Source organism: Eleginops maclovinus, chromosome 4, assembly GCF_036324505.1.
Source record: "Eleginops maclovinus isolate JMC-PN-2008 ecotype Puerto Natales chromosome 4, JC_Emac_rtc_rv5, whole genome shotgun sequence".
Lineage (NCBI taxonomy): Eukaryota > Metazoa > Chordata > Actinopteri > Perciformes > Eleginopidae > Eleginops > Eleginops maclovinus.
The window spans coordinates 7954959-7974139 of NC_086352.1; the positions used below are offsets into that span (position 1 = coordinate 7954959).

The 19181-nt window shown below is 40.5% G+C and overlaps 2 protein-coding genes across 7 annotated transcripts in view; one reads left to right on the forward strand and one right to left on the reverse strand.

Moving 5' to 3' along the window:
- The window catches only part of LOC134862542 (BTB/POZ domain-containing protein kctd15), a 29494-nt gene extending 27626 nt beyond the window's left edge, over positions 1 to 1868 (forward strand). For both annotated transcript variants that reach the window (XM_063880529.1, XM_063880528.1), the window contains exon 5: positions 1237 to 1868. In XM_063880529.1, the coding sequence (XP_063736599.1) occupies positions 1237 to 1395 (159 nt within the window). In that variant the 3' untranslated portion in view covers positions 1396 to 1868. The remainder of the gene's footprint in view (positions 1 to 1236) is intronic.
- A 7889-nt stretch (positions 1869 to 9757) lies between these two features.
- The window catches only part of LOC134863758 (transcription initiation factor TFIID subunit 4), a 93846-nt gene continuing 84422 nt past the window's right edge, over positions 9758 to 19181 (reverse strand). For all 5 annotated transcript variants that reach the window (XM_063882423.1, XM_063882422.1, XM_063882420.1 and 2 more), the window contains one exon: positions 9758 to 10335. In XM_063882423.1, the coding sequence (XP_063738493.1) occupies positions 10046 to 10335 (290 nt within the window). In that variant the 3' untranslated portion in view covers positions 9758 to 10045. The remainder of the gene's footprint in view (positions 10336 to 19181) is intronic.

The window sequence follows — 19181 nt, forward strand, 5'->3', positions numbered from 1 at the left end:
TTTAGATATACCCCCTCCAAAAAAAAAACAACACAACATCCCACAAGGATAACGGCAGATAAGGGGGGGGAAAAGGATCCTGGAGTTCACGTGTTTAGCGAATCTGCATTTGGACGAGTGTGTGTGTGTGTGTACACTCGAGGGCTAACGTCTCACCCGGCAGCTCCGACACTTGGTCCTCACACAGATCTCCCATAACTCCTCATTCCCAACACGTCGCTGCTTCCTTAGCTCACGGACCTCACTTCTCCTCTCACCCCGGCCTCATTACTCAAATTAGGAGCTCCAGTAATCACGGCGCTCGGCTCAACGCAGCCCCCTGAAAACACCTCACGCTCACACGCCGCTCTCCTCATCCCTTTGAGCTCATGCCCTCGGTTCAGGAGCCAATCCTGCACAAGCGGCATGAATATTGCAGAGGTGGTGTGAAGTCGATAACGTCTGGTTTTATTCCATCTCTACGTGTGATTGGAGGAGGGGGAGGTTAACGACACAGAGTGTATGTTGTGGCAAAGATCTGAGGTTGATGGATGGATGTCATAAAGTGAGGATCTCTGCCTTATTTTAAATGATGATTCCTTTTTGAAAAGTGAATCTAATGAGATATCATTAAACTTTCTAAAAAGTCGTCATTATTGTTATGGAGGAAACAACTCTCTGATTCTGAAAGCACATTTTACAAGTATTTAACACTCTCATAAATGGGTTCACATTAAAAGTAAAAAGGGAAAAGGCTCAATGAGTTTCCTACAGAGAGTTTGATGAGAAGATTGACACCACTCCCATCTGTACAACAAATACGATGCTACCGCTAACAGCTAAGCTAGCTCGTTCGAAAGGTTGCAAATTCCACCTTCAACAAGTTCTAAAATTCAGCCATGTACACACTGACTGTTTCTTGTTTGTTCAGATAGTTTAAAAAGGCTCCAGATCACCATTTCACTTTAGAAAATCAAAGGTATCTATCATCTTGTTTACAGTATTTGTGTGAAGCTACGTTAGCCGGCAGCTAGCAGTAGCTTCATGTTTAGCAACGCACAGAGAGTGATGTCAATTCTCTGCAAGAAACAAATGAACCTCTGTGGAACTTTTACTCAAAATGTTGAGCTTTTTCCTTATACAGTTTGAATCCTGCATCTCTATCAGTAATACTTATCATTTTAATTCACCTCCATAGCTATGGCAGTTCTGTTTTTAATCAGCTTCTCTTCCCCCTCTTCTCTCCTCTCTCTTCAGGTCCTGGAGCGTCTCTTCCAGAAGGGTTTCAGCGTGGCGGCGTCTTGCGGCGGCGGCGTGGACTCGTCCCAGTTCAGCGAGTACGTGTTGTGTCGCGAGGACCGACGAAGCCTCTCCATGAACACGCCCATCAGGATAAAACAGGAACCCCTGGACTAAAAGCATCCTGGGAAAAGGGACTGTCAACCCTACCGATTACTCCCTCCATCGATCTCACACCACCAAACCCCACCCTGCCTCCCCCTGCCCCCCCTCCAACAGGACACTCACCGCCCGGTTCCAATATACCTAAGTATTAGCAGAGGCTTGTTAACCTCGCCGGCTCTGCAGAACTCAAAGGGGAATGTAATTCCAAACAAAGGAAAAAAAGCATCAGCAGCAGCAAGAGTTTTTGATTATGTTTAAACAACGCCCAAAGAGACTGTGATGAAAACAAATGGACTCGACAGCAGCTCACTTGAACCATTTTTAGCACCGTGACTGGTATCCTGACCCTTTTTTGAAGTGAAAATCTCAATGAATCCACACACACACACACACACACACACACACACACACACACACACACACACACACACACACACACACACACACACACACACACACACACACCTACTCCAACTTTGTCTGGCCTGCTGTGGGACATAAAGCTTTGGCAGACAGGACGCTGTTAATGATGACAGGAAGAGGACATAATCCCATTTCTCGTGACCCCCCCCCCCCCCCCAAAAGGCCCCAAATCCCCCCAAGACCCAGAGACCCTCCCCCCTCCCCCCACCACCTCGCTCCACAGGCCTTGCTACGGACGGCGGCACCTCGCCCGAAAGCAGCATCGTTTGCCAAACTGATTGTTTATTACAATTTTCATTGTTGTTTCTAAAGTATGTTCTTCTTGCTCCTTTTGCTGTTCTTATCATGACATGGTGTAAACAATTATTATTAATAGGATTATTTTTAATGTCTCTTTATTTTTTTTCCCTTTCTCCAATATGAAGGATGTATGAACGTTGTATTCATTAGGCTTTGAGAGCTTGTGAGGGAGCGTTTCTTGGCAGTAGCTGCAGAAACTCAGATGTCTGCAGGCTATGTGGCTAAAGCGATCTGGCTGGCAATGCATTCAGAGCCGGAAAAAGTCCCATTGTTCAAACGAGGGAAGGAAGAGAACCTGGATCTTTCAAAATTGTTTATAGTCAAATGTGTAGCACACATAAAACGTGCTCTGGAATTTCTGCTTATTAGCTCGAAAACATATCTCGGGTCTCTGATCGGATTCTTTCTCACTGGCACAAAACCTTTGCAGAAGTCAATTTGAAATTGCACAAGTTCTAAGTATATTCCAGTTTGATGAGGGAGAATGTTAAAGACTTGAGGACCAACGTGGACCAGTATATCAGAAAGAGGTGTACTCTAAATGCTAAATGTTTTCTTTGCACTTTTTGTCACTTGATGAACCCTGTGACCAACGCCACGTTTAAAAACAACAGAACAAAAAATAGACACCAAAGGAGACGAGGTGCATATTTTGTTGATTGTACAAACAGAATCTCTTTTTGCAGTTTATAGCCACAATGCATTATACAGGATATACCAACATGTGTTCCTCCAGGCCTCTGGTTTAGTTGAGAATAGCTCGCAGGACAAAGTTTGAGAGCCAAAGTCTCTGTTTGTTTCAATATCGTCACTTCTAAGCCAAGATTATGCTCGCTGGTTTGTCACATGTTCGTACGGCAGAACCCAAAGTAAACTCCCAGCATCAGCGTCTCGCTCACAAAGAGGCGAGTGGGTGGCATTTACTCCTATCCTGCTCTCATTCTTTTGGTGTTATTCTCAACATTTCTGGATCAAAGACAGACTACAAGAAAGGCCAAGTTTTTCATGCTTTGTATTTGTGTGTAACTCACAGATGCTGTTTCTTCCCGTCCAAAAGACTGATATAAAAAAAGAAGGAGTCCATTCTGATCTTTGAGAGCTCGGGCATTTGTTTGAGTTAAACTGTCAAAATCAGAGGTCGTTTTTTGGACCGTGTTGTGGTAATATGTGCTCTGGAGGGGTGATTAAATAAGGCCAGTGATTGGGTGAAGATGAGCTGGGTGTTAGTGTAGCTCCCAGTGCAGATCCCCACTCCTCCTCGGGGGTCTCGCTCACAATCAAGCCCATCTTTGTTGTGACCTGCCAGTGGCCTGCGCCTTTGCATCCAGTCGCCTCAAAGGGAATGGTCAACCAGGCCTTTCATGTTGCTGAGGCATGTTGGGCTCTTCACAGCGATCCTCTAGCCACCCCCCCCCTCTCCGCCTCCCCCGAAGGCTCCCAAGCGCATCAGTGCCAGTAGAAAACTCGGCTTGCACCCCCTGCTGCTGTGTCATCCCCATGCCCTGGTTTCTCAAAAAAAAAATCGCCCTCCTACTCTGTTGGACCACACGGCAACGAAGCAAACTGATGAGTCAAATCTGAGCAGAAGTTACTGTACAGCTGCTGATCTTCGACCCAGTTGGGTGTCATCAAAAACCAGGAATCAGAGTTGAGACTAAAACCGAACATGTGCAGGAATTACCTTCTTTTTCCTTAAGGGAGGGAGGGAAGAAAAGGGCATGTTTTCTCACTGATGTTGCAATTACAAACATCATGAAACAAGCTTTTAAAGAGGTGTTCAGTCAAATGTGAGCAGAAGCTACCATACAGCTCCTGGTCCCGAGATCTTTGACCCACTTGGGTGTGGGAAACTCGAAAAGACGTGGAGTTGAGATACCAAACATCTGCAGGAATGACCTTTTCTTTTTTCTTTTTTTTAGGGTGGAAGGAAACAAAGGCATGTTTACTCACTCATGTTGCAATGAGGAGTCACAAAAGAATTAGAATAAAATCATAAATGGCGGCACAGAAAGTGAGAAAAAGGAACGAAAAAATGCAGTTTTTTGAGTTTCTGTCTGCAATAACCAAACCTCGGAGGCCCCCTTTTTGACTCCGCGTATAAATAACTACAAAGCTAAGAAAACACTTCAGAGACTTGTTCAAACATTTTCGATGAAGTGCTGGTCAGTGTTTCAGCCACTTTAAAAAAAATAGCATTCACTCCACCTCTGAGGCGGGTCAGTTGTACAGTTATTGTATATTGAATTATCAGGACTCTGGGTTTCAAACGGGACCCTCGTTTTTAAGAGACCTCTAAAGTCCTCGTCACAAAGGAAAAAAAAAAGAATGGAAATAATTCAACAGCATTACATTGTGTACATATGGATTAAAAACATTTCAAAGGGTATAATAAGGTGCAAATGTATATTATTTAAAGTGTTTAAAACAATTAGACTGTGGTATTAAAGGGCATGTGTTCATTTACAGTGTCTCCATTTGACTTTTCTTGCATATTTGCGATAATAAAAGGATGTACTGATGTATACCTGACCGGTGTCTCTTTGCCTTCACGTTCTTCCAGTTACCTTTTGGAGAGGAAAAATAAATCAGGCTCAGTTTTAGCATTCACTTCTGTCATAAAAACTGCATAGCTTAGCTTTAATTGGTGATTTTTGGGGTTGAAGATGATGTTCTAAAGCACATTTAATCAAGTATTGTACTATTTTGACTAACTGTTCTGTACTTTACTTCAGTATTTACCATTTTATGTTACTTTATATTTCTACTCTACTACATTTCAAACCAAATATTGTACTTTTTACTCCATTACATTTATTCGACATTCATATTTACTTGCTATCTTTCACATATGCTTGTATGACATGCTGTACTACCAATGTACCCAGTATTTAAAGTTACTAAATTGGCTCAACATTAACAAATAGTGAAATGATAAGACGTGCATTTGTTGGAAATAAAATCTGAATATTCTATAGTAATGTAAAAGAGCTAAGAGTCCTTTTAATGTACATTTTAATGAATATACTTCTTTATTTCCTCTTAACTCAACCTTTTCAATGGCGGACTTTTACTTATAATGGAGTATTTTAATACCATAGAGTATTTTTCCATTGAATTCTATACTCTGCTTTGGAGGTAAATATAGTACTTTTTAGTCCAATACATTTAAGTATTAAAAAAGTAACAAAAGTTGGCTCAATATTGACTTAATACACCATGAAATGCATTAGTTGGTAGCCAAAACAATAATATTCTTTAAGATTTAAGAGCCATTCTGCAGATTAAGTACTTCTACTCTTGATAATTGAAGTACGTTTTGAAATTGAGTGCTTCTGTACTTCCACTAAGTAACATTTTCAATTAAGGACTGTAACTTCCAAAGAGGTGTTCAAAGACCGTAGTTTTTCTAATTTCAGTTAAAGGAACTGGGCTACTTAACGCTTTGGGATAAAAAGCTAATTAATTTTATTACAATTACCAAAACAAATGCACACACGCTTTACACGCTTCCACCACTGCACATCCAATCAACCAATCAACCAATCAACAAACCAATCAACCAATCAATAAATCAGTCAATTAACAAATTAACCAGTCAATAACGTTTTATTCATATAGCCCAATATAAAAAATATCACATTTATCTCAGAGGCTTTACAGTTTGTACATAAAATGATACGCCCTGTCCTTACACCCTCACAGCGTTAATTAAAGCCCACTGAATCTCAGCATGTATGTGGCTGCTGTATTCAGTAAATGCATCCCTTAATGTCCTGTATTTGAACTGATCCAATCTGTAAAATCTCCCCAGTTTACAGTTCCATATGTGGGGCTCTCTCCGTTTATTTGTGCAGAGCGGTCAGGTCTGCGGGGCTGAATCCAGATCAGCGGGATGCAGCTCCAGAGGGACTGAGGAATAGGCAGAGATCTTGAAAAAAACCAATAAGCTCCAAAACTCCAATATTTTGCACCGAGTTAAACAGTTTGGTCTTTTCTGAAAATGCTTCTCCTTAATTAGCAGCAGAAACCTAGGGGGACTTTTCATAGTGGAGCAGCGGCGCTTGTACTTAGCATGTGCAATGTTAGAAGTGGAAATGAAGACGGCTGAATAAGAGGTTGACTTTAGTAAAACTGTCTCGCAAAAAGATAACAGCGTTTCCTTTCAGAGAGTGAGGAGTAAAAAGAGGGAAAGTGCTGCTCAGTTAGGAAGTCATCTTCCAGAAAACATTACATTTCTTTAGTCCTGTTGAGTTTCAAAGGAGGGAGAAGTGCATGTACTGTATTAATACAAAAACACATCACCTGATACAGCATGATGCTCCATTTCGGATTAAGATACTTGGCGTTATTAGAGGCTATTAAAGGCATGCCCTGCTTTGCCAGCTGTACCATTTAAAATGTTCAACACAATAATAGATCAATAATTGTATCCCTGTAATATATACATGATTAAAAAAGATGGTCACTTTGGATGATGAGTACTTTTAGATTTAGGTGCTGCTTCATACTTGTACTCCATTCAGAGGCAGATTTTGTTCTTTTTAGTCCACGAAGTTTTTTTGCAGGTCATTTTTTATCACAGTATTTTTATTATAACGATTCGAGTGAATTATGACGTACTATTAAGGACTAAAATACCTGGCAGTGTTACAAGTCATTAGATGTACCTCCACTTTTACCAGCTGCAGAATTTAAATGATTTTCTTTAACTATAATCCAGTGATATGATATCCGTTATACATAATGAGTACTTTTACTTTGTGTACTTTAAGTATATTTTCATGCTCATACTTCTGTATTTGAGTAACATTTTGAATACAGTAATTGTACTTGTGACGGAGTATTTCTACAACGTGGTATTATGACTTTCAGTAAACATCTGAGTCTTCCATTACTGAGTAAAACTTGCAATAAAACTGCAAAAATACGAATAAAAGTTCTGTATTTAAAATTCTGTTTAGGTAACAAAACAGAATGATTAGAATTAAAATATACTGAAGTACACAATTAAAAATAGTTATTATGGCCCATTTCTGAATCATGTATATATTCAATTACTGGATGTCCATAGGGGGAGTTCATTGTATTAAGTTTAGATCTTAACTTATATTATTTATTTGTTAGTCGATTTATATGTTGTATTACCTAATAATATTAATCTGTAAAGTAACGAGTAATTGAAGTTGTCGGATAAATATACAGTATAGTATTTCCCTCCAAAATGAAGTATGAAGTACCTCAAAATTGACCATAAGTATGATGAGTAAATGTACTTCATTACTATCCACCTGTTAAGCGTCCCACAGGTCATTTCTAATGTGCGTTCAGTGAAACACAAACACAATAAGAAAAGGACAGAGTCAGCATCTGCTCAGTTTAGTAAACAGCTTATTTATTCCTTTACAAAATAGGTACAAATACATCAGTATTGTTTTTCACACAAACAGGAAATTCTCAAGATATGTACAAGAGTTTACCAAAAATAAGGTGGTTCTAATAAACACATAGTTTTGTAAACAATATTTACAAATCATCCTTACATTGAAATGTTTTTTCCCCGTCTGTTTACATGAGTAATATTGTCCTAATATTTTGGCTAAAAAGCTGTAATAATAATCGTAGAAATGTCTTCCTGTGAAACGGAAACGATAGAAATCACGGATAAAATCTTTCCTTTCTCACCACAATAAACATTGTTGTGCTTGTTTTTAAAACATGGTATTCTGTGGATAGAAAATATGAATGTTGAGCTAAAAAGCCAATCAAAAAAAGGGGGAATTAATGAAAATAAAATATATTAATTGTTAAAAATAACCACCTTTTGTCAGAAGTTGGCAACGCTGTTTGACTTCAAATGAATAATTCTTTGCTATTATGTTACAGTGACAGCTTCGAGTTGTCGGGTAAAAAAAGTGCTGTCGAAATGTACGACAATTGTTCAAAAATGTCACTAATATTTAAATAAATTTGACAAGAAAAAGCTGCATAGAGGCCAAGAGATTTAGTTAAATACAAATAAAACATAAAGTACATGGTTGACATGATTACGTAATACGATAAAAAAAAAAGGCGACAAAAAAAGACGACGTGTGAAAACAGGCCCTTCCTTTAGTCTTCAGTCAGTTATACAAACATAGAAACAGATTGGGATTAAATGTACAAATTAATTTCAGGCTGGAAACAACTTCTTCCTTCTACAGTTAAATATTAATTTACAGCAGTGAAATTTAATTTGGGATCAAAATAAACAACAACATTAAGTGCTTTGTTCATTCAGTCTTTACCAAAGTAGGAAGGGGGTTCAAGCGGACTTCAGGACACATCATTGAAAAAAGAGCTGATATTTTTAATTAAATGCCAATTATGTGCAGGTAGGTGGGTGAGAGGAAAAGATAAAGGAATGGCTTTTTTGATCTGAGGGTTCATACAATAAAACCAAACTAGGCAAGTGTTTGAAGAGCTGAGCAAGACAACATCTAGTCCTACAAACAGTTCACATTAAGTGAGGGTAAATCAAAATATACTGACAAGGGTGACCAATCAGAAACTTGTCTCATAGAGTGATCATAATTTAGTTGAATGACCTCTTTCAGAAAGGGCACGGGGTCTTTGTCTCATAACCACAGTCTAATTCTCATCTTACAAAACATCAGGCTCAATAATACCGACACACGGGGGTTATTCCTCTTCCTACAGAGATGACGTGACCAAAAATATACACACTGTAAAATAATTCAATTAGCTGTATTTACACCTACAGTAGATAGACGTGGTGCTGTTGTTTGGAATCCTATCGTTTCGTAAGTCTCTTATTTAGTGAGTGAAGCTACGTTCAGCAGCTGGTGGAGAATATCGGAGGCTGTATCGAGGTGATGAGTATATTTGTCTCGGCCAAAATAATCCTTACTCTGACGTGGTTTATTGAAGCTGCTGCCAACGACGTAAAAAAAAAGAAAATCGAACAGGTCTTGGTTTGAGTCCCGCAACATTTAAAGCCCCTTTTCTTCCTGTGACAAATCCAACACAAAGAATTTGGTTTGTACGGAGGCCGACAGGTGCAAACGTGATGCAACGACCCAAAGAACTATTTCCGTTTAGAGAGACGTGCTCCAGTCTTAAAAACAATGCAAATAAAAACACACAAATGTGCAAAAACCGAGCAAATGGAGAAACAGCTTCACCAACCTGATAAAACATGTGCAACGTTTACTAAGAGAACTGCATAAACGAAACTCTGCAAGAAGCGCAAGACGCAACGGAAACAGCGACACCAAAAGTGACGCACAGAGCGCTTGTTGACGTTCAGAGCTTTTAAAGTTGGCCAACTGTCACTCTTACTGGAAACATACTTAAAATGTATGTTTCATTGGCTTATTTTTAACATATTGATCAAATGCTTCTTTGCGATATTATTGCAGATCTGCTGTAAGCTAGCGAGCTAACGTAGCTAACCTAGTCATCTCACACATACTGACAAAATACGTTTAAGTTTGAAACACAACAGAGACAGTTGGACAACCGGTCCCAGGTGTGTGCGTCACTTATTAACGTCCCCTGCTTCCCGTTGTGTTTTGAGCATCTTGCAAAGCTTTGTATTTGTAGTTTGATTAGCGTTTCGTAGTAAACGCTAATCAAACTACAAATACAAAGCTTTGTATTTGTAGTTTGATTAGCGTTTCGTAGTAAACGCTGCGCATGTGAACTCAAAGTTGGTGAACATGTTTTTAATTTGCACGTGTTTTGGCACATAAGTGTTTTGATATTTGAAACTGCAGCATGTTTCTCCTAATGGACGTTTTTTTCCCGCTCTGTAGTGCGTTTGCACCTGTCTGCCACCGTAGCATGGCCTTTAAACTCAATGATCTACCTACTCATTGTGAATCTAAAACATGGATTTATTTTTGTATGTTTTCTCTCGGTCTTTTGTCTCTCTCTCTTCTTAATAAAAGCTACATGAAACGTCACTACAGCACACATGGAGACACGGAGCTGAAACATTAGACCTGATCTGAAGGCACGTGGCAGGGGGGAGGAGGGGTGGAGGGGAGGTTGAGGCTACTTGAGCAGGGCGCGGTAGAGGAGAAGCGAGTGGGCGGTCTCTCTCTCCTGCTCCATGTAGAAAATTAAATCCCTGAGGTTGACGCGTGTGATGCGCTGCCGTGCGTACTGACGCGATGAGGTGGACGGGGCGGAGGAGCCGGCCGGGGAGCCCGCCGAGCTGCCTGACACCTGCAAGACAAGACAGAGGGCACAGGGTGAGATGGGGTACTTCACACTGGTTCCTTTACATTCAGGAATCCATTGTTTTCAAGGGTTATTATTGCACTAAAATTAACCTTGAAAAGTGTTCAACCTAGGTTCAGTTTGTTTGCATGTGTCATATTCTATGAGTCATCCCATATATTCCACACTGTAAATCCACATTCATCTGTATATTTTGCACATTTCTGTTGAACCTCTCTTATAACTACCACTTCACATTTTATACTGAGAGACTATATGAATCAATCGGAATTTTTACCAATAAATACGAGGTACAGGGTCCCACAAATGAATACAGTTAGACTGAATTCTTGAAATCAAATACAGACTTAAATCCTGTATCAAAAGTATACTAAAGGGTCTGGATAATATCATATTCAGTGACTGTAATGTCAAATTAAATGTCTGTTTTCCTGTTTCATGTCCTAATTGTTGTCCTTGTTGATGTTGTAAATGGAGCTGCTGTGAGGCAAGAAAAATGTCAGACTTGATCCAATCGAGCCCTTTGGTTAACGGATATTTGCCATGTTTGAGCTTACAAAGAAAAAAGACACTAGTCATAAAACCTGACTCTATATCAACAGATTGTCCATGGAAAAGACTTCAAACTTGGTTGATTAAGAAGACATCTTTGTAAAGTAAATCATAGAAACACAGCAGCGAGATGACGTCGTAATAAAATGTACATAAGATTGTATTGTCATGTGAAAAGTAGCTACAGAGTAGACAGAGTATTATAAAAAGTCCCAGGTTCCTCCAAAGATGCAACATAAATATAAATACGACACAAAACAAATAGAAATAAGGAACGGAATAACAGACTTGAAATAAAATTGTGCAAGAGAATGGCATCTCCTCCACCTAAGATGTACTTTATATTGAGCTAGCATTAGCATGCTAACGTGCAGAATGAGCCGCTGAACATGCTTAGCATCAGTTAGCACTGTCACTACAAACATGTTAGCATGCTGGTGTTAGCATTTAGGAAAAAAGGCGATGCTGTGCCTCAGAGCTTGTGGCATGACATAAAATAAACTTTGGAAATAGATTAATTACACTAATTTGAAGCTGTGCAGAAACCCAGGTGCTTGATTTGAATCACAGCAGTGATCAACAATGGTTCAGGGACCTTCAGAAACATCCCACTGCTCTGCGACGGATGACTGTAGCAACCTCTCTCTGAGGACGTGCCGGCATGTATCACGCCTTTGTGCTTACGCTCTTTATCAGAAATATCAAATGACTGGTTCCTTGTTTGGGTTTTGCTAATTTCAATTTCTCATTAATAGAGCAGATTTATTTCGCCCTCTCTTCCAGGCACTTTGTCCTCAGTTTGCCTTCAGAGGAAGAAAAAAATGCTTTGTCTCTGTGGCACAGCCGCAGGTTTAGTTTCCATGGTGAAACATAGAAAAAAAACAGTTCAGAAGTGAGTACAAAACAATGTTTCCCATTTCCTATAAATGAAGTAATTGTTGTTGAATGGCTAACACATTGACAGTTTCAATAGTAAGGAATGCTGTGGCCTCAGCAAAGTACACACCTCCAATTAAGCAAGTTATGCCTCTTGCAGAGCGAGATCAAACGCTGTAATAACGTTCAGATCTTCAGGTGCAGAACTTTTTTTTAACAAACTAAAGCCTGAGAAAAGTAAAGGGACACTATGATTTTTATTTAAGCTTGATCCACGTTTTTAGATCCTGTGTGAACAGATTTCCCTCCGACTGAACAACGCTGCTGACACAGATCTGAGCTGACGTCTGACTCTTGAAATGGAGCCCTGGTTGTTTGTATTTGATCCAGGAAAAATGAGCCGTGTATACAGTGGCTGATACAAATCAAGGGATGCATTTACATTTGGAAATGAGAAACACTGGGAACAACAATCCATCCACTTGAACCCAGGCAGAGAGAAATAAGACAGACGTCTCAGTCAGGAACACCCTCTCACAATTACATTGATTGCACCGCTCTGTAAACACACAGTACAGACGGGCTTTAATTGCAAACATATGACGGCTATGGATTTACAAGAACAAAAAACCAAAGTCCCTCCAGCAGCCGCCCCCTCGTGTGCTTGTCTTTGTGTACACTATGACTGAGCTTTGTCTCAAGTTTCCTTCTGTACACTCTCTGACCCCAGCATGGTGAGTGAGAGTACCCAGGACACTGAAGCTCAACTACAGTAGACCACACAATGCTATCAGCTGATTAAATGATCATGATCAGTGATTGGTTAGAAGTATCAGGCCAGTGGTAAACAGATACTTCCACAACATGTAGAGTTTCCTAATCATATCAATTGTTCTTGGCATTGTGTGTCTTAAACTAGCATCTATGAATGTTAGCTGCTATTAGCTAGCGCTCCAACGCATTGTACTTGATAGGCTAAGGGGCGGGACATCTCTAAGCAACTTACCACTCACAACAGAGCCGGCCAGCTAACCAATCAGAGCAGACTTGGCTATGGTTTCAGACAGAGGGTGAAAAGAGGTGCTGCAGCACAGGCAGTATGAGAAGAATAAAGAGCTGTTCGAACATTAAAGCAGGGAGACCAAATACAAATATGAAGTTGTAAATTTGCATTATAGGGCAACTGGTTAAAATGTTTGGACGTTGTATTTGGCTGATGGTGCATTCCCAGGCATTAACTATCCCAGTCCAGCACTGGTCTCTGGTCAGTTATGCTAACATGTTGACATGCTAACAGGCTCTCTATGCCCCGCCCCCAGGGATCACCAGCCCTCACTTTGGGGGAGCGATCCCGGCCCAATCAGGGCGATGACGGCTGACCACATGTGAAAGATGGGCCTGCCTACTGCCATGCCAATTACTGCCACTCACAAGTAGACAGGGCGACAGACTGAACCAATCAAAGCCATGCATCCACCTGGACGGATGGGCAGCGGTAGCCACAGGCAGGAGTGGATGGTAGATAGATATACTTTATTTATCCCAAGTTGGGAAATTGTTTTGTCACAGAAGCATTTTGACCGTCAATTTTCAAAATCTTTAAAAAAGCTTAACAATTGAATTAAATTAAAAAATAAATGATAAAAAATAGAAATGAAAGGTTTTAAAAAGACCAAATTTGCAGCCAAAAATACTTTTATTTAGATTAGTATAATATAAATATACAGAATAAATTAGACTACTTCCAAATATACCAGTCAAATGAAAGAGTGAACTATATACATTCCAAAAATGGGGTACAGTAGCTTGAAACTAAAATATATCCTGTGAGGTAGTGTGAGGAAAACAAACAATAAAGCCAGATATCTCTGGTCAGGTAGTGTGCCACATTTCCCAGAATGCATCACACCCTTCGGGGACAAAGGCAGCCGTAAGTGATCCGAATACAGACAGAAAGGTCAGTCCAGGAATTCGCTCTCCGTCTTTATATGCCCTCCACATGCCAGCAAACACAGACACGGTTATGTTGTTGTTGTTGTTGTTGTCGGTTTCTATGGAGACCTATCGCCAGCACACGCAGGAAATTATGTTGTGGAGGAGGGAGGGGTAAACACCGACGCTAAACAAAGCAGATGGCTGAGTGTCAGTTAAAAAAAAGGGGAAAGCGAGGCATCAACCACCACACTTTCCCCGTCGCTCGATAAGGAACAAGATGGCTGCGTTGTAGGGTGACACTGAGAGGCAAAAGGGAGAATTTTGGAGGTTTAAGTCAGGGTGTGTGCAACAAAATGTACTCGTAAATGATGGAAGTTGCCAATATTTGGAGAGGTTATCATACATTTATCAATTATCCAATTATCTGAAGGATAGCCCCTCAAAGTACGTCATAATATCTCATCGATTCACTATCATTTGATGTCCCTGGACGAGCCCTGAGGTCATCTTCAGCTGGCTTTTTAAACATTCCCCAAGTCCCTAAAAGTAAAATGGGTGAGGCTGTTTTTATCCACTACGCTCCCAAACTGTGGAACATCAGGAAATATCAGAGATACCGACTCAGCGGACATTTAAATCTTTTTAAATTGGCTTTTTATTAGCGACACTCATCTTTTAAAGGGTCTTTCGTCCCTTTAAATATTCGGTTCTTTTTATATTGTTTTATTTTATTTTATAGCTTTTGACTTGTATTATTTATTTGACTGTGTTTAAATCAACTGACTTTTATTAATATTATTATTTCTATTATTTATGTCTTGTTTGGGTTTTTAATACATTTTTATTATTTTATTTAATATGTATTTTATATTTTATCCTATTTATTGATTTTCTCTTCCTTTATTTCACCATTTCCTTGTGTTTCATTTTTTATTATCATACCTTTTACTGCTGTGCCTCTTAAAGTGTCAAACTCTTATAAACCTTTTCTTTTTGCTGTTTTAAATCGTGATGTGTGCCTTTTTAAAGCACTATGAGCTGCACCTGATGCTTGAACAGCGCTGTAAAATAAAGCTTATTATTATTAATAATCTGTATAGTGCAAATAGGTAATAAGACACAACAAATACATTTTTAAAATATCAAAATATAACTAAAATGAGCCTGAAATCTAAAGCCAACTCTAAAAAGAAGACTCAGAATCAGCGTGGCCGAGAGAGATCCATGAGGCAAGAAACAGCATCTGTCATTTTATCTGTGACGGCCGCTCCGAGGCATTATGTCATATGACATATCCGTCGTACAGAACGCACAGGGATACTTCGATACATCTCTTCAGACATCTGACTTGTTGGGAGCGGGGGGGGGGGGGGGGGGGGGGGGGGGGGGGGGGGGGAGGGACAGAGAGAAAAACAGAGAGGGATGGATCCTGAGGAGAGGAGGTTGTCTGTAATAATGTCTCTTTCCCGGCTCTGGTCTTCAGCCACGTTTTTGTTGACATACATGACACATGACTTTACACATCGTTACATGTTTCATGGTTTTACACGCACGCACGCACGCACGCACGCACATGTTCATAAAGACAGAACGCCGGAGTGTGTTTGCGGAGATAACAATTAGGATAATAGACTGTTGTGTGACAGATGTCGGCAAACAGATTACACATATGCCCATTTTGACTCGGGAATCTGGCAAATAAATGCTTGTGTTAATAACAAAAACTTCTGTATAAATGGTCCAACCATGAGTCAACAGAATTCAAGTCATGGTCATATGATTTTCCCGGAGTAGCAGGCCGGTGTTTCACAGGAACTTTACACAAAATGCATAGTTTTCTTAAATCATATAAAGGGTTAAAACTTGCTTCCATACAAAGTGCATATTGTATGTGTAAGGGGCGGGACATCTCTAAGCGGTTGACCAATCACAAAAGAGCCAGCCAGCTATCATATTCAGAGCAGATTTATTTTTTTAAAAAAGGTGATGCAGCACGGGAAGTATGAGAAAAATAAAGAGCTTTTTGAACTTATACTCAGTAAAAAAAATACATTTATTCAAAGGAGTATCTATGAAATATACAGAATAAAATATAATACTTCCAAATATACCAATCTACTAAACATAGTGAACTATTGTTTAGTAAATAGCTTGAAAGGTAGTGGGAGAAAGACAAAGAATAAAGCCTCCGGTCAGGTGGTGTGCCACATCTCCCAGATGGTATAAGCAACATTAATGTGATAGGGTTACTAACAAGCGGGAGGTTATCCATCAATTGATTTCATTTATCCATTTTCTGACAGAGAAACAAGACTATCCAAAGGCTAAGGATGTTAGGAACAGATACATTAAAAAGAAACCTAACTAAAGGATCCTGAAATCTAAAGCGACCAGGGAAAAATAAAAATGAAGCTCCTCTCAAAGTTCACCAGTAATCTGCTACCTATGTTTTACCCAAAGTGCTAACCTGACTTTGATAGCACATCTCATATTTAATGGCAGCAGGGTAAAATAATGTACCTGTAAGATCATTATTCACTCGACAACACACACTCAATAAACAAAGACAAGTCTGGCGTTTCCTAGTATTTGTCTTATTACATGTTCTTACTGTAGTACTTGTGCGGACGAACACAGTGTTTAAAAAGGCGGAGTGTGTTAAAACAGCTTGGCTAACGTTAACCAAACAGGAGTAGAAGTCACGGATGAACTTGTGTTTTTACACTTTTTTGCGTGGTGTCCATAGTCGAAACTACATCATCAAAGCGGCCGCAACGGGCTAAATACGGGAAGATAAAGACCTTGACACGCTCAAACAATTGCTCCACTCCTTCCGTTTCTTTTGAATATTTACTGTAGAAAAAACGAGGGCAAATACAATATATCCAAGTGCTTCAATCACTGATGGTTTAGGATATTGCGGTGGAAAAATGTTGCAGAATTTCTGTATGAATAGAAAGTTTTAGCCTCCCAACTCTCCCCCTCTCTTTCCATGCAAAACCACAGGTGAGTGCAGCCCGGTTAAAGAACCACTTGCTCCGCCCCAAACTCCAGTGCACGCCCACCACCAATAATATGCAAAAAATACCACGCAATAAATAGAAACATAAACCCCAAACCCCTAAAGAAATATAGAAAAATGTCTCTAAAAATATAAAGAAATGCCCCTGAACTTCGCAGACATCCAGAACTACTTGCTCTATGTAGTGTTTTGTGTTACAGCGCCATGTTTGGACATCTCATCCGTCTAGAATTCTTGGAGGAAATCTGAATTTCCGGATCGAAGGACAAAGGCGGAAGGTCACACTTTCATGTTCTCATCTCTCCGATGACCAGCAACAATCACCTCGAGCTTCAGAGGACTAAAATGAAATCCCGTTTTGCTAAATTTACTCTCAATTAATAATGTATGTCCCTCCCCCTCTGTCTCTTTCTCCCTCCCTCTCTACTTTTGACTCCCTGTCCTGAATTGTGCAGAGGCAGCACCGATGAATGTAGGTGTCTTGAGGAATTTACATTCATTCCTTTATTGTTTGAGAAAGGGAAAGGGGGTCGGTGGGGGTCGGAGCGATTGGTGGTGTTGGTTTGGGGGGGGGGGGGGGTTCTTGCTGATCTGTGGCTTTGAACCCTGAGTGGCACCTGTGCCTTGATGCTGGAGCCAATATTGGATTTGGCCCAGGTCACACCTCAGGGCGGTGGGTTAATGGCCCACTTTGCCAGGCACAGGCCAACCTGCTGTCTCAGCAATCCTCTCCTCAAAGTTGCAGACACACACACACACACACACACACACACACACACACACACACACACACACACACACACACACACACACACACACACACACACACACACACACACACACACACACACACACACACACACACACACACACACACACACACACGACGGCACCCCAGCTAACATACTGTGTTAACTAAAAACTGAGGGGGGGAAACATTGCTCAGCGTTCGTGTTGGAGGACCGGCCCCACGTCGGTGGAGAAACAGATAAGCTGTTCATGATGCAACATTACCCTTTTGTTGTTATTACTTTGATGCCGAAAAATTTGTTTAAACTCTGATGTCTGCGCTGCAGGGGTGGGGGGGGGGGGGACGACGACATATATAGCACAACAGAGACCGACTGTTGACAAGCTAAACAAAGAGGTGAAGCAAAAGCAACCAAGAAACCAGGTGGTGCTAGTTTTTGTTTTATTCAAAAGTTGAAACCAGGGTAGAAAATAGCAACTAAATACTGATGGTATGTGTGTGAAGCAGAGGAAGGTAGACATTAGATTGCATTGAGCTGACAAAAAAGACTCAAAGAGATGTGACAATTAATGTACCTATGAGTGGTAATGATGTAGCTGGTGTTTGTTAGTTACATTTTATTGCAGATTAGATTTCTTTGTCTTCTTATTCTCTTCGTTTCGTGGATTGTTATTTAGTTTTCCTGAATTCTTGTATTCTTTATTTAATGCACACTAGTCGTTACTGTATCCCATTTGGTTATGTAACCCTAACCTTATTCAAAATGTGAATAAAAACATTAAGAAATTAAGAGAAGAGTTGCATTCAAGTGCACTGAAGCTAAATCATTGTAAATGCTGCAACATTTTACTACTACATTTTACCGGCCAATGTGCATGTGAAACAGGAGGGTTTCCAGTCTGCGATGAGAGATGTGCAGACATTTATCTTTGGTGATATCAATGGGGAGTATGTTCCACTATTTTGGAGACAGGATAGCAACCTGGCAAGTTTTTTTATAGAAGTGTACCTGAGTCCTGCTCGCAGTGAGGAAGGAGTGAGCTGATTGGCCAATGCACATCGAAGAGAGAGAGCTGAGTGTGTGTTTTAACCGTTTCCTGTATGTAGTAAGGTCCTGATCTATTTAAAGCACGGTAAGCCAGTACCAGTATCTACAAGCACATTCTGGAAGCCACTGGTAGTAAGTGTAGGAAGCTGGAGCTAAGCGTAGGTTTGGAACATCCCTGATTTGAAGATCCGGTTGTATTTTAGTCTAGAAAGACATTTAAAGCAGCTTGCATGCTCTTCTGATTGTCCTCCCATCATTCGGAGTATCTCACTGACTGACACAGTGGTTTACATGCTGGCTGACTGACGCTCTCACTGAGCTGCTGACTGACGGACTCTCTGACTCATTTACAGACTGAAGGACTTGCTGACTGGTTGACTGACTATGCAGCAGTAAGCAAAGCTTTCCCACATGTTCTCCTGCACGCCGCATTTCAGTCGGGGAACGCTGCCTCGGCCCTCTCGCAATGTTTACAGTGTGGAGCCCAGCCGTGGGAGTGCGGCCCCGCTTCATCTCCACGCTCGGCCTGAAACGCCTCTCCTTTCGGCCGCCATTAATCAGCAACAGAGACTTTCTCTCTGCCTCTCTCGCCGCTCCTTTCTCTCGCTCCTCTACGCCCACAGACATGCTGGATGAGGCCATTTTGA